General features: G+C 40.4%; 1 protein-coding gene across 3 annotated transcripts in view; it reads right to left on the minus strand.

Moving 5' to 3' along the window:
* The window catches only part of LOC134820239 (thioredoxin reductase 1, cytoplasmic-like), a 114,055-nt gene that overhangs the window by 7,321 nt on the left and 90,328 nt on the right, over window positions 1-16,406 (minus strand). For all 3 annotated transcript variants that reach the window (XM_063830462.1, XM_063830461.1, XM_063830459.1), the window contains 5 exons: window positions 15,683-15,756; window positions 15,271-15,424; window positions 14,224-14,331; window positions 1,803-1,944; window positions 1,171-1,265 (listed from right to left, as the gene is read on the minus strand). In XM_063830462.1, coding sequence (XP_063686532.1) covers window positions 1,171-1,265; window positions 1,803-1,944; window positions 14,224-14,331; window positions 15,271-15,424; window positions 15,683-15,756 — 573 coding nt within the window. The remainder of the gene's footprint in view (window positions 1-1,170; window positions 1,266-1,802; window positions 1,945-14,223; window positions 14,332-15,270; window positions 15,425-15,682; window positions 15,757-16,406) is intronic.

A 16,406-nucleotide genomic window follows, 5' to 3' on the forward strand; every position in this document is an offset into this window, starting at 1 on the left:
CATCTGCTCACCCCAACACCTTGACGACGAACTCCAGACAGTGCGACACGTTTGCCTCCAGAACGGCTTCCCTCCTCACCGCATCACCACCATCATGGACGAAGTACAACGGAAATTCACCAACCCCTCTCGCCACCAATCCCTAGCCTCATTCAACCGACAGACTCGTGAACATGCCCTTAGTGTTTCTCTTCCTTTCCATCCCTCCCTATCCAAACCCATCTCCAAGATACTTGGACAACACGACATCAAAGTCACCCACTCCTCTGCTACCTCCCTCCGCAACCTCCTCACCAAAACGAAGACCACACCCCCTACTCACCTCACTCCCAACACCATCTACGAAATTTCCTGCTCACAGTGCCCCTCCAAATACGCCGGACAGACCTACAGACCCTTGGTCCACCGCATGAAAGAACACGAACGATGTTACAGACTCAACAACGCCATCGACGAATCCACAGACAGAATCAAATCAGCCCCTGCACATCATGCCCTGACCACCGGCCACACCATCTCCTGGAACAACATCGAAGTCCTCAAATCCCTCACCTCACGCTCCCAACTTGACCTCACAGAACACGCAGCTATACAAATACGACAACCAGCTATGAACAGAACAGACCGCGCACCCAAATGTAGTTCCCTCTGGGACCCCATTCTCCCTAAAATTGCCAAATCCTTAAAGTCCAGACCATCTGGCATTTCCTTCTCAACCTCAACAGAAGACTAAATTTTTATTGACATTGTACTGTAATTTTCACTTTCCCACCCACACCTCCCCCACCCTCCATCCCTGACACCACTCAATCATATATAAGCATTGTCCACCACATCACATTCAGCTGACGACGATTAACACATGTTTATTGAAAGCTTCTACAAGTTAAATCATCGTATCTCTTATATGTTTTTAACCCAACTCCACTCAGTACTAGGTTGTAGAATAGCTCATGGACTCTTTGAGGCCATTACCCCCCCCCCCCCCCCCTACATTAATTTTATTTCTAAACTTCGCTCCAAATCAAACGTTTCACTAATATATAAGTTTTTAAAGTTAATTCAGTATAAAATTTAGAGTCTCCGTTAAAAAGAGATTAAAACACCTTCAACGAAGAGTTAATTAAAGTTATTTAAGTTATTTAAACCTTATTAAAAAGTGATTATTACCTCTGAACAAGTGGGGTGTATGCCGACTAGCCGGTCGAAGTCTGTTTTAGTAGCCCCCATTATCAGACCCAGTCCGAACCCACCTGTTATTTCACCTAGATACAATTAATCGTTAGTGTATATATACACTATACACATATACACATTATATACACATTATATACACATTATATACACACTATATACACATTATAGTGTATTTATAAACGGTAATCAAATGTAACCAGGTATGATTTATAGCTACTAAATATTTCTAGCACCCAGTTACCTGATCATGTAGTAATTCTAATTTTCAGTTTTGCCAGCTGCTGTTATAATTTATTGGGATCGTTTGAAAGTATGTTTATTCGCTATCGTCATCTGCAATTTCTAAATAACTTACCTACTTGTTACCAAGTAACTTGTTACCAAGTAACTTGTTACCAAGTAACTTGTTACCAAGTAACTTGTTACCAAGTAAATTGTTACCAAGTAACCAACTACCAAGTAACTTGTTACCAAGTAACTTGTTACCAAGTAACTTGTTACCAAGTAACCAAGTAACCAACTACCAAGTAACCAAGTGATCAACTAGTGAACATCAACAAATAACCATGTCACTATGTCAGTAACCATGTCAGTAACCACATTACCTGCGTTTGGTCCGAGATAGTGGAGTCCCAAGATGCACTCGTTGTCCGCGATGTTAACTACTAGTTTAGCGTAGTTATATCCGTCTAGTTCGGAGGGTTCCCTCACTACTTGTTCTGTTGGCGTGTGGAGCGTGTGGTAAACCTGGTGAGAGTTAGAGTTAGATAAATCACAGAGCGAGAGAGAGTTAGATATATCACAGAGCGAGAGAGAGTTAGATATATCACAGAGCGAGAGAGAGAGTTAGATATATCATAGCACGATATCGTGGGAAGAGTAGAAATGTTCAGTTATTTGAGAAACTTCTCAACTTTATTTTTTATTTTCTCGTGGGAAGGTTTGTATTTCCTGAATATTCGTGTTTCCCGGATGTTAAACATGCATTTGAGTATTCAGTGGACTCCCTGGCGACCCCAGTTATATCGGCTCTCTTTATTCAGAAAAGTGGCTATAGATCGTTTCAATATGTTGATGTTATATTGCTGCTTAAACCCCAGTTATACCCCAGTTATAGCGGCTCTCTTTATTAAGTTTATTCAGCAACGCGGCTACAGATCGTTTCCATTATATGTTGTTGATGTTATATTGCTGCTTAACATTCTGAATAAAATACATAACATCCATCTAGATTCTAGCGAAATACTAGGGATCTAAGCTAGAGATCTCTAGACTAAGCTAATCTAGCAGTGGTATAACTAGATTCTAGCGAAACACTAGAGATCTAAGCTTGAGATCTCTCGACTATGCTAATCTAGCAGTGGGGTAGCTCAGCTTACATTTAGCTCCCTTAAGTTAGTCTTTACGGGCCCCGGATTAGATGTCTTCTGCTTATACTTTAAAATTTAAAATGTTTGTCGCTACATTACAAGATTAAAATATAGACACTGTCCGTCTAGTCTCTAGTCAGCTGGTGGATTAATAGACATTGAGACATTCTTGATTCTTCCTCTGGTTACAAGCTAAGGATCTCGGCTATCACTGATAAGGGTTTGGTACCAACTTCTTAATTGTTGTGATGATAATATCAATGATATGAAGTTCTAGTCGTGTACTGAGAAGAGATGACACGAGCAATACTAAGATATTATAACAATACAGTTAGTGTCTACCAGTGTGGTTCGTACCAGTTTTACTAAGATATCGGATACAATCTACCAATTATAGGGCACTAGTTCCACATCTAGACAGCGACCAGTCTGACCCACCTTATAGACCCATGTTATAGCGCAATGGGGGGGGGGGGGGGGGGGGGGGGGGGGGGGGGGGGCAATGACTACCAATGGAGACTTTTGGGGACTAATGGGGACTAAAAATTATGGGGACTGGAGGTCAACTCGTTGACGTAATTCACCATTTGTCCCCATAAGTCCCCAGAATTTTTGACAGTTATTTATGGTTTCCAAGTTAGTTTAATAACGATACGATCGAGATGTTTTGTCCAAGATAAGAGTAGGATAAACCTGACTTAAAAGTAAAATGATAAGCCCGGTTGTAATGTGTTCTACCACTGTACAAGTCAGTTCAGATTGAGGTAAATTGAAGTTTAGCTCTCGTGAAGGTAGAAGTAGCCGACTCGCTGAGCTATCTGAATCTTATAATCGAATGAAAAATCATGAATTAACCCTTCGACTTACCCTCCTAATACACTTAAAGATGTTAGATGATGGGTGAATGAGTATTTATAACAGCCGTTCTGTGAACAGACTTGGTGATCTTTATTTTAAGGGGGGGGGGGGGGGGGGGGGGATAAGATGCAGAGACATGTCCTGGAGGTCCTGGAGGGTGCAGAGACATGTCCTGGAGACATTGGAAACATTTGAGACACAGCTTTTGGAGACATTGAAGACATTGGAGACATTGGGGACATTTGAGACATTGGAGACAAAGCTTTTGGAGAAATTGGAGACATTGGAGACACTGGAGACGTAGATGTATGATTGGAGAAAGAGGAGGATCTAGGAGGAGGATGACCCAGGAGGAGGACTCAGGAGGAGAAGGAGGAGGATGAGGACTCAGGAAGAGGACTCAGGAGGACTGAGAAGGAGGAGGACGGGGGGGTACCAATGGCATAAAATGGAGACAAATGGCATAAAAATCGTCAAATGGCATAGAAATTTCATGGCATAAATGGAAATTTAGCTTGGCCAATTCTCCATTTATGCCAATTTATGCCATTAATTTAGGTCTTCATATTTGACCTTTAGGATGACTTTAGATTCGCAAATACTATTAGTACTTGAATAAGAGACATGTTTCATGCTTTATAACGCTTGGAATGATCGTTAACGTCAAAGATTCATATGACAAATAACTAAATAAAGAAAATAGAAATGTATTATATCAAATATATACCAAACATTTCACTATTCAAGAATACAAACATTGACAACACAACGATTTTGAATGTCATCAAGGAACAATGCATCTGATGTATTTGTCTTCGACGAGTAGCCATACATTAGGAGATCCATTGATTAGGCTATGTTCCTGGCAGTAGTACTTCATCGGGCATGATTATAAGAAATAAATCTAACCACTCCTGTTGCAAAGTTCTGCTGAGATTTGAAGACTTTAAGAGTTTCTGTACTGCCAGCTTTCAAAACTGTTGAACATCCGCATTCAGGTTGATTGTATATATGCGAACATCAGAAGACACTCCAAACGCGTCCCCCTTGAATCTTGAAAGACGAGATTTTGTTGATAAAGTGCTTCTTCCTCCATTGAGCGTGAGTGTCTCAAAAGACCGGAAGGATAGTGTTCCATATTTATCTGTTGATATTGTTTCTCCATCATCACAATCATCAACTCCAGGTCTACCTCATAAGCTAAGTCGTCCTCATACTCGAGGCATCCAGCTTCATCATCTACAGCTTCCCAAGAAAGTTCTTGGCCATGGACGATTGGCTTCCCACTCCGTTCTTCAGGATCTGCGACTGCGGCGAACACAGGGAAATTGTTTCTTTTCCCTTCTCGAATGCAGTCCCTCGATGCCCTGTCCAGCGTTTTTGCCAACTTGCCTAGGCTTATCATACCACCAGTCCATTTCACAATTCACTCGTTCTGCTTTCTGGCCTGTAGATTTAACCTTTTTGAGGTGAACTGTAGGATGCAAAACTGTACTTCCCCGGCATGTGCAATTGCAGATGTGTCTTCATGTAATGATAAAGCACTGTACACATTCTTTCTCTCCATTCCATGGGCCATAGTTATCGCATCCATATTTCTTGAGCGACCAGATGAAAAAGAAACCCGAATAAATGCAAACAGTTGCTCATTCTGATCACTTCCAAGGTAATAAGTGACGATTTCAGCATTAGGGAATTGCTTCTTCAGCAGAGTTAAATACAAAACAAGACCGTCACAAGTACATATAAGATCAAGGTACGTCTGATTCGTTATGCTGACAGCTGAGTAAGTATTCTCTTTCCAAGTAACGAAAAATGTTTTTTCTCAAACTGTTCCATTTTTATTATACTTTATAGTTTAGAGTCTAATTTGGCATGATATCAGATCATGTGATATTACATGGCCCAATCCCCATGGAGAGCATTGCCAGAGCAGTTGGCCAGAGAGCTCCATAGAAGTAAGGGGCCTACTCTAGCCAACAGCTCTAATACATTTCCTTCCTCAACTTCATTTTCTTCATCTAACTGCTGCTGCTGCTCAGCAACTACTTGACAGCTGGCACAGTGACAATTGTCTGCGTAGTGTATCTGTTAGCCTCAATTTTGCCTCAAGGAGGGAAGGTAGCCTCAATCCAACCTCACATAAGTTTCGATAAAGTCTCAATAACCTTCGGGCTACAATTACAAGTTTTATAATGGGTCTATAACATTTTTCCGTACATTAAAGTTAAAACTTAAAATGCGGTGTTGACACATTAGATAGTCACAATACCGAACATGCTCGAAAATATACACAAAAGTATACTTGTTAGCCTCATTTCACCCTCTCACAAGGTGGTTAGCCTCATTTTCACCTCAAAAATTTGAAGCTATAATCCGACGGAATTTCATGTGCAACATAGATATCAAGTAACTTGTGAGTTGCTAACCTGTTTCCGTACATTAAAGTTAAAATGCGGTCGAATTTTTTATTAGCCTCATTTTGGTCTCCTACAAGTAGACTCGGCGATTTCTGAAATGTTGAGTTTGAAGAGGATGAATCGCAATCTTTATTGTTGACGTGTTAGATAGTCACAATACCGAACCAACTCGAAAATATATACAAAAGTATACTTTTTAGCCTCATTTCACCCTCTCAAAAGGTGATTAGCCTCATTTTCACCTCGAATATTTGAAGCTTAAATACCGATTAAATATAATCCCAAGGAATTGCATGTGCAACATGGATATCAAGTAACGTGTGAGCTGTTAACCTGTTTCCGTACATTAAAGTTAAAATGCGGTCGAATTATTTATTAGCCTCATTTTGGCCTCCTACAAGTAGACTCAGCGATTTCTGAAATGTTGAGTTTGAAGAGGATGAATCAATCTTTATTGTTGACATATTAGATAGTCACAATACCGAACCAACTCGAAAATATAAACAAAAGTATACTTGTTAGCCTCATTTCACCCTCTCAAAAGGTGGTTAGCCTCATTTTCACCTTTTTTTAATTTTTTATCAAGACACTTATTTTACTTCGGAGTATTCCAACAGCCACATTGTTACACAAGTGCAACCAGCCAATTACAGGAAGCCGAAGGATTTGTTTTTTTAGCCAGTGACGGTTAAGGTAGTGTGTACCATACTTTCTTCGCCCGAGACTTTGCTGCAATGTGCAGCTCCTCATTTAACCCTCACACCCGATTTCTCGAGTATTCGGCTGAGTAGACCGGGGGGCTGCATAGACCACTCAGGATCCTTAGCTGAACGTCAACGACCCCCAAAGCTTAGATCTCGATCAAGTATAATCACTATGGATTATACTTGCAACTTGGATATCATGGACGTAACATGAGAAAGTTCTTTTTTGAAAGTGGTGAGGCTAATTTGTTAGCCTCAATTGTCCCTCGCAGTTAAATCACTCCTACTGAGTCTAGTGAGTGAGCTTGGAGGTCGCCGAACATCTCATTTTAAAGCCGTATCGATTTTCTATACGCATACCAAAAATCAAATGCGTAACTAAAACAGAAATGAAATTACAGAAGTTTTAAATTTTTTGTCAAAAAACGAACTTTTAGGGCTGTTTCTAATGACCAGGGTCAGTACAACAAATAGAGATAAAGGTGGACAGTACTAGTGGGGTGCAGACTATTCGTTATTAAATTCTCAGTTCAAAGTTTTAAAATTTCATATTTCGAATGGCAAATGGAGACAAATGGCATAAAAATCGTCAAATGGCATAGAAATTTCATGGCATAAATGGAAATTTTGCTTGGCCAATTCTCCATTATGCCATTTATGCCATTGGTACCCCCCCCAGGAGGACTGAGGAGGAGGATCTTGGAGGATAAGGACCCAGGAAGAGGAGGACCCAGGAAGAGGACTCAGGAGGAGGAGGAGGACTCAGGAGGAGGACTCAGGAAGAGGACTGAGGAGGACAGAGAAGGAGGAGGACTGAGGAGTACTGAGGAGGATGACTGAGGAGGATGACTGAGGAGGATGACTGAGGAGGATGACTGAGAGGGAGGAGGAGGAGAAGAAGGACTGAGGAGAAGGAGAAGGACCTAGGAGGATGAGGACCCAGGAGGAGGACTCAGGAGGAAGAGGAAGAGGACTCAGGAGGACTGAAAAGGAAGAGGACTGAGGAGAACTGAGGTGGAGGAGGACTGAATAGGAGGAGGAGGGGGACTGGGGGAGGACTGAGGATGAAGAAGACTGACGAGAAGGATGAGGAGGAGGACTGAGGACTGAGGAGGATGAAGAGGAGGAAGACCCACTGGGAGGAGGAGGGATGAGGACTGAGGAGGATGGCTGAGGAGGATGGCTGAGGAGGATGACTGAGACGGAGGAGGAGGAAGAGGACTGAGGAGGAGGAGTGGGACTGAGGAGGAGAAAGAGGAGGACCTAGGAGAAGGAGGACCCAGAAGGAGGACTCAGGAGGAGGAGAAGATCTCAGGAAGAGGACTGAGGAGGACTGAGAGGGAGGAGGACTCAGGAGTACTGAAGAGGATGACTGAGGAGGAGGAGGAGAAGGAGAAAGACTGAGGAGGAGAAGGAGAAGGTGGAGGAACTAAGAGGAGGATGAACCAGGAGGAGCCTCAGGAGGAAGAGGAGGAGGACTCAGGAGGAGGACTTCTGGCAAGCACTCTTTTGTGAATATTTCCATAAATGATCGTCAAAAACAAAAGAAACCAACGCCAATTTCAAATTACTGAGCATATCATTTCAGACAAATAAATACAAAAGTAATAAGAAAAATTGATAATGCGTTTATTTTCCTTGCGCTACAACTCGTGTTACTAGATCAATCTGATAAAATAAGCGTATATATGCAATATGTCTCCTCAATGTTGTCATTGGTAGTCGCCCCCACCCCCTCCCTTAATTTACCTGAGGTACTCTAACAGCCCTCAAGTAGCTCCCAAGAAGTCAGGAATGTCCAGTGACCATTTATAAATATTCTAGACTTCAGTCTTGAGGAGTTTACGATCTGGTCTGGAGAAGCCAGATTTTTTGAAATCTAAATGGGGACTAATGGAGACTTTTGGGGACTAATGGGGACTAAAAATCATGGGGACTCGGGGTAAAATCGTTGACGTAATTCCCCAAGTCCCCAAAAGTAGTCATTGGCCCCCCCCCCCCCCCCCCCCCCCCCCCAGCGCAATATGACGTGGTGTCTGTTAAGATTAAACCTTCTGTAAGGATGTCACGTGTGCCATAAAGCCAGTATTAGAGACATGGTAAAACAGTACCATTAAATGTGGTCCTACTCCTCATTGCCAGATAGCTATACTCAGTAATGTATCATATGGGGATGTTCAATGTAACTCAGAGCCCATTCATTGCCCATGTCCATTTAACCAAAAATTGAGGAATAAGTGGGCATGGGGCTAGGGCTCCTCCGACCCCCCTTCCCCCAGCATTGCTATCGAACAAAATAAGAGAATGTAGTAAACGTCACGATTTCGTTTCAGTTGACCATTCAATTCTTATAAATGCAGATCTTTGTAAAGTAGGCGGAGTATTCCCCGGCTGTTCCCCAAATGACAAACGTGCATTGCGCTCCAGATGTTACCCAGGTGTCATTCAACATATTACCTAGTCGCCTTTCATAATAACAAATGACCCGCAAAAAAGAAAATAATCTAAATTAAGACTTCATTTTGAAGCTTTATTCTCATGGTCGTTAGGCAGTCGGTTTTCTAGTATATAGGCCGAATTCTAAAGTGTTCCTTATTATACCCTTATGGCTTATTCATGGTCATAAGGTTATAGGTTAATATTCTTACCCTCCTTGGAACGTTATTGGTTTTTTATTCATTTTAATTCTCATTAAAATTAGCACAAAGTAAACTGTCTGATAGTCAAAATATCTGCCCTTTTTCGTTCCAGTTTCAAGTCCATGTTACTAATTATGACTTTTGTAGTGATTCGATGTGGAATTCAATGCTTCACTGAGCACCACAGAAACTCAAGTGAATGTAAATTCTTTGTTGTTCACAGTTAGTTTCTATTCACAGATTAGTCAGGCAGTGGATCACACTCTGGATCACACTCTGTTGATATCTCTCTAGGGAGTTTTCAGGTCTCTCAACCTTACTTAGTTGAGTGTGTCCCACAACCAAGCACCTTGCCTAGAAGTCCGGCGTTATAAATTATAATGATCCTGGACCTAAGTGGCAAGCAGCTCTATATTAACAACAAAATAGTTTCGTGTAATATTATAGCGATGACAATTGCGACGGCAAGTTTCCTCTACATTTAACCTTAGTGCTAAATATTGATTAGGACAGTTGCCAACAAATTACCACTTAATTGCTACGATAAACGCTAGCGAATGGCCCTGTGTTCAGTTTCAATGTCAGATGTTATCTCTCAGTCTGATGAGATCCTGATCTCCCTAATATATACCAGATATGTTCACCATGGCAGTGGTAATCACAGTAAGTATGTTCTGTTGTAGTTGTAGTTTCGTAAATTGTAAGTGAGACCGCCTAGATGTCCGGGTGACCATAAACCACGCGTCCATTTATATAATTAAATCTTCAGATCAAAATAACCATTCATAATTCATAGAATACTTATAATCATAAAATATATTATTTATAGGATTGCCTCATCAGTTCCCTCAGTTTCTCTCAAGACGAATGACAATGAGCCTAGAGAGAAGGGAAACGACTAATTTTAATTACGACCAATTTTTCCTCATTTTAACTTAGTTATCCTCACACGCTCACAACCGAACTACTGGCCACGCTGGCCCTTAATAATCTAGGTGACCAGGTGGTCCAAGCTGCAATTAAACTCGTGATTACTGGGTAGTATGTAGCTATAAATTACCAAATTTATAACATACCACATATTATCGTAATACCTATAAGTACCTTTACTTGCGTTTACATGTCACTATCACCGCTAAGGTAAGACCCCTGTTTGAAGGGAGAGTCCGTCTCTGTTATTTGATCGCAAGCGGTTGACAGCTTTTTCTGATAAGGAAGAGGACGCTGTTGCACAAAACAGGCTATTTCCACCAGATCCGAGGCTTATAAATGTAAACAGCGGGCCCCTGGGGTGCCCTTAAGGGGGGGGGGGGGGGGGGGGGGGGGGGGGGGGGGGGGGGGGGGGGGGGGGGGGGGGGGGGGGGGTTCACCCTGATTTTTTTGTGAAATTTGATTTGGAGATAGCAATCGACCAACAAACTAGGGCCTGTGACCGAACTTTTGAGGGGTCCCGGACTCCGGGTGCCCACCGGTGCCCGCGGGACAGCCACGCCCATTTTTGGTCCAAATTATGCCAAATTATGCTAAAACACCTTAACATGCTCATAACCAAGATTTTAGGTGCTTTACTTGTAGCTAGTGGTCCCCTGAACTCGTATAGGAATTTTCATCAAGATTGGACAAAAAATGACTGAGTTATGAGCCAAAAACCATATGCCCATATTTGGGCATACGCACCAAATTTGATAGATTTTTGCCCATAAATTAGTCAAATATCAATATTTTTGAATGAAACCTACTTTATATGAAAGGTAAGCCTAAACTACACATTCTCTGTGATTATCAGCTCAATATCTACCTAACTGTGGATTCTGTGTTCAAATAATCGCAAAAAATGAACAAAATTGACCATATCTCAGTTCGCGATATTCGCGAAACTGATTTCGCTCAAAACAATAGAACTCAATAGGGTTTCAATATTTTTTCATGAAATTTTCAGAATCAACGTAGAATCGCAAATTTCGACCTTAAGTTTTGGGACAGAATTTTGAATTAGGCCTAAAAAAAATTTGGCGGCCAAATTCTGAAATTTGCCGGGCATTTTTCAGAATTTGGCCGCCAAATTTTTTAAAAGGCCTAACTCAAAATTCTGTCCCAAAACTAAAGGTCGAAATTTGCGATTCTACGTTGATTCTGAAAATTTCATGAAAAAATATTGAAACCCTATTGAGTTCTATTGTTTTGAGCGAAATCAGTTTCGCGAATATCGCGAACTGAGATATGGTCAATTTTGTTCATTTTTTGCGATTATTTGAACACAGAATCCACAGTTAGGTAGATATTGAGCTGATAATCACAGAGAATGTGTAGTTTAGGCTTACCTTTCATATAAAGTAGGTTTCATTCAAAAATATTGATATTTGACTAATTTATGGGCAAAAATCTATCAAATTTGGTGCGTATGCCCAAATATGGGCATATGGTTTTTGGCTCATAACTCAGTCATTTTTTGTCCAATCTTGATGAAAATTCCTATACGAGTTCAGGGGACCACTAGCTACAAGTAAAGCACCTATAATCTTGGTTATGAGCATGCTAAGGTGTTTTGGCATAATTGGGCATAATTTGGACCAAAAATGGGCGTGGCTGTCCCGCGGGCACCGGTGGGCACCCGGAGTCCTGGACCCCCTCAAAAGTTTGGTCACAGGCCCTAGTTTGTTGGTCAATTGCTATCTCCAAATCAAATTTCACAAAAAAATCAGGGTGAACCCCCCCCCCCCCCCCCCCCCCCCCCCTTAAAATGCATTGTATGGGACTCATGACAAAGTCTGCAGATAAGGGCAATATTCTTATCTATCTATGAGAACCTCTTTTTTTTAGACAACGTGAATCTGTGACAGATGAGAACAAGGTGATCCTTGTGTGATCCAGCAAGGTGTGATACCTACTGTCTTACTTTCGTGTGAACTAGGAGTATTTACAGGTGTGATCCAGCAAGGTGTGATATCTACTGTCTTACTTTCATGTGAACTATGAGTATTTACTGCAGGTGATTAGTTCACCCGTACTGTTATAGTACAGTAAAACCCCGATTTACGGCGGCTTTTTCCTTTCTCCCAAACTCCGCGGTGAATCGGGGTCTTACTGTAACTTGTCTTAGTGCTTCACAAGTTCACAGTTTACACTTAATCGTGGAAGGTAAAAGATCTCAATAATGGTGAACCATATTTTTTGATAGCGATTAACCAATCAGATTTCGGCATCGACCATTTAACAGATCAAAACCCAGAATCACTGTCATGTGTCAAAAAGTATGGTTCACCTCCCTATATAGTGGGGCCTATATAGTGGGGGAGGGAAGTGGGGGAGGGAAGTGGGGGAGGGAAGTGGGGGAGGGAAGTGGGGGGCTGGCTGTTATTGATACATTATGGTTGTTTCTATTCCTTCTGGATGATATTTTAATTTATGGTAACTAGGAAATACTTTGGTATCATCCCTGACTTAATTAATACCACTCTCGTTTAGTGAAGACACATTATCAATGGTTGCTAACGCTTTTGTTTCGGCATTGTTCGCGGTTTCTTGTTTGAGTGGAATTCTGGGGAAACGAGGTTTGTAGGAGAAACCATCAGGAAACCCTTTCACATTCGACAAAACTAAACTTGGACATCATTTATTCTAAGTTCCACATCTGTGGTCTTGGGTCAGTCATTTATCTACTTTTTCCAATTCTGTATTAGCCACCATTTTAATTTATACCGTCCTTTTCAGAAATTCTCAACCTTAACTGGAAATCTGAATGTTACTTGGGTCGAAAACTGTGCAAAGCGCCAGATAAAGAGTTCATTTTCAAACAGGTACTATTTGCATCGTATTATATTCATCCGTATATCTAAACATTTCATCTTTAAAACCGAGTGTTGGGCCCTCAAAACCACAACAGCTTGAACTGAAAAGTAGCAATTTTGCATTTCAGAACGTTTATGTAAGTGACGAGAACTGCAGAGATCAGTGCCTTGAAGATAAAAGATGCTCAGGTACTTAGACAACTGATAGAATAAGAGTTTGTCAAAAGAATAAGTTTTGATGCTTGCCTCTGAATCGACCCAAATCCTTATCATTGGCCAAACTTTTCTGTTTTTTTAATTTATTAGTTCCACGTTGTTATGGGTAAAGCAATTGGGCGAAAACGACAATAGCTAGCCAATTTGAGTACTAGAATCCATTATCGTATTCAGTCAATCTATCAGGTTTCATGTTATCACCAACAACCTGGAAGGACAGGGAGTGTTTCCTAATGGATACAACTAACTGTGACAGGGAAACAGCCACCTCGGGCTTCTTATCCTTCCTTAAATCCTGCTTTACTACAAAAATAAGTAAGTGAACGGTACTAACACTTACCCTTAAATCCGGGGCTACGAGATTGGTATTGCAATTACGTAGGGATATTTTGTGGATTGTATTCTATGTATCATTTGGTGTTTGACGAAATATAAACATGTCAGGGACCATGTTTATATTTTATCAAACACTTTCTCTGCTATCACATTCATTGGAAACACGAGTTCTAGAATTTATAGATATAGCAGGTACGAGACGATGAGAAAAGAGCTAATTCGGAAACATTTCTGGCGCTCCACCAATACAACTGCTGGTAAGTTCTTTGCACAGACAAGTGTGGGTGGATGACAAATTTGGGATTAAAATTGGAATATTATACAGGTTGTTTCAGACGTTTTGTATACTTGAAGCGTTCTGTTTTATTGTTAGATCATTTAAAATTCGATTTCCCGCGGCAAGTTTAACTGTTGTCAAACTTTTAATCATTTTCTAAAATTGAAAATATTTAAGATCAAGATATATGCTCGACGATTTGTACAGAAGGTATCATAAAAGCGTATAATTACTTCCATAGTTTTAATGCTTGTAAAAATGTTCTTAGAAATATATTTACAAAAAAGTGAAATTTTTAGGGTGCTTAAAACTCTGCCACAAAACAAGCAGTCCATTGTGACAGGTTTTTAGCGGTCCATTACAAAACCGTTATAGGACCGACTCGGAAAAGAAACAAGACTGATAAATTACAACAAACCTCTATGTTATCTTCCCCGTATTTGGCGATAGCTTGGTCTTCTGATAGGCCCACTGAACCGTATTCCAGTGGAGTAAACACGGTCGTTGGTACGTTCACGTAGTCTGTCTGAGGAGTGAGGAATTCGATCATTAGGGGTCATTCACGTATTACGTTATCACTTTTAGCCAATTTTAATCCCCTCCCCCTCCGCAATCAGTTTTACACAGCTATTGTGTTAAATTACACCCCCTCCCTGACTCCCTCCCTTTACTCAAAACATTACAATAAATCTATCTAAAGTCTATAACCTACAGGTGATCTCAATTCTCAAGCATTAGAATATCAAATATGGATTGGTCTCCAAATTATCTTTGATCTGTCAAAAGCTCCTGTATATCAAAAGCAGCATATTACCGATCAAAGAACTGGACGCTTAAAACATTTTTACCAGCATTTATCAGTTATCTCTAACTGCAGTCCTACGATGCACTTTTCGGTCACATACTAAAAATGCGGGACAATTTAATCCACACATGCGCGTTTTGTCTGCCCGTGACTTGAATATTTCAGCTTCGCGCGTTCCTGCTATTGTACAATCAGTGTGGTCATGTAGGTAAGCAGTCCACTAACCAACAATCACTGCAAATCCATCAGTACCATTAATCAGTTTTATCTCGTCCGTTGCGAGTATGTGCTTAACTTTACGGACATTTATGATCCCAAGGGGGTCCCCACCCACAGCTTTTGAGGGAAGTTGACACAATGTAATAGTTAATATTCACTTTGGATAACTTGTTGCAAGTTTTTTACAGGGTGTTCAGATACAAGCTTTTTCCCCTTTTTTCTTTTTTTATTAATCTTCAACCGGAATGTGGCCCAAACCAGTCGTGTTAGAAGCAGATTCAAAGTGCACAATATATTGATCACATGACTGATGACGTCATGACAGACCCCAACACATACACCATATTAAAAGAATCAAATCACAAATCGTAAAACAGCTACAAGTTTAAATATACATATAATCCGATTATAACAATACGTTTAAATTATCACAATACTTACTAATATTTTAGAACCAGCATATAGCCTCTTAGCTAACAGTCTCCCTGACTGAATGGCAAGTGGCGTCAACTCCGGCGCGTTTAGTAGGTCACCTATTGCGTATACATTATCTACATTTGTTAATTCCTCTTCATTAACTGGTATTTTACCATTACTGAAAATAACTTACTGTTAATAATGCAATAGGATAAAGTAGTTCTCCTTCTAGGCTTCAATGGTGAATGTGTCGTACATCATGGCGACAGAATTGTTACCAATAGATAATTTTAAAGTATTCACATAATTAACAATATGATGAATAGCGATTTGGTTATTTAAATAGGTAGGGTGTAAATTAACTAACAATGTGTAAATCTCACTCAATTACTATTGATACTTTGTTACGTACAATTATAACATAACATTTACTCACGGATCGTATTTAAGACCTATAGATTCTGGATTTATTTTATCTGTTAATGGTTTTCTTCCTATTGCGAATAATACCTGAAAATGTAAAGTTAACCGTAAAACTATAACAGTAGACACACGTAATGAAGTTTCCGGATAGGAATTTTAGTTACATTCACTAAATTAACATTACGAATTTATTATTGTCATGTTTTTGCGACAACACATTTCCTAAAAAGAGCTAGCGTGTTCCTTTGACACAGTAATATTATATCAAAATTTCCGTCACGTACAAAATAATAGCAAAACAAATGGCTTGTCGCAATCCATCTACCTACAGAAAGTATCACAACTTCATTAACATGTACAGTCAGGATTGTTCTATTTCTATTATTCATCTTCAATCTTCATCGAAAAGTCCTACATTATGTTCATGCATGAGAAAGTGTCAAAGTGGCACTAACTAATCGAAACCAAGTCTCACTGTCACGTGACACTATGAATGAGCTGCAGTCGATTGGCTTATTTTCCATCACTTACTTGCAAGTTGCAGGTATTTTCACATGCCAAACTCACAACGGTTTTTCGGAGTTGTGCGAGATGACGATACATAGAGGCCGCAGAATTATGAGGACTACCAGATCCTGGTGAAACCTAAGCGATCCATGATATCACGACAGGCCCTACAGTTGCAGGTAGAATATAATAATATTGAAACATAGATCGTCATAATATATTGAACTATT

This window comes from Bolinopsis microptera, chromosome 8 (assembly GCF_026151205.1).
Source record: "Bolinopsis microptera isolate Bmic1 chromosome 8, MBARI_Bmic_1.0, whole genome shotgun sequence".
Classification (NCBI taxonomy): domain Eukaryota; kingdom Metazoa; phylum Ctenophora; class Tentaculata; order Lobata; family Bolinopsidae; genus Bolinopsis; species Bolinopsis microptera.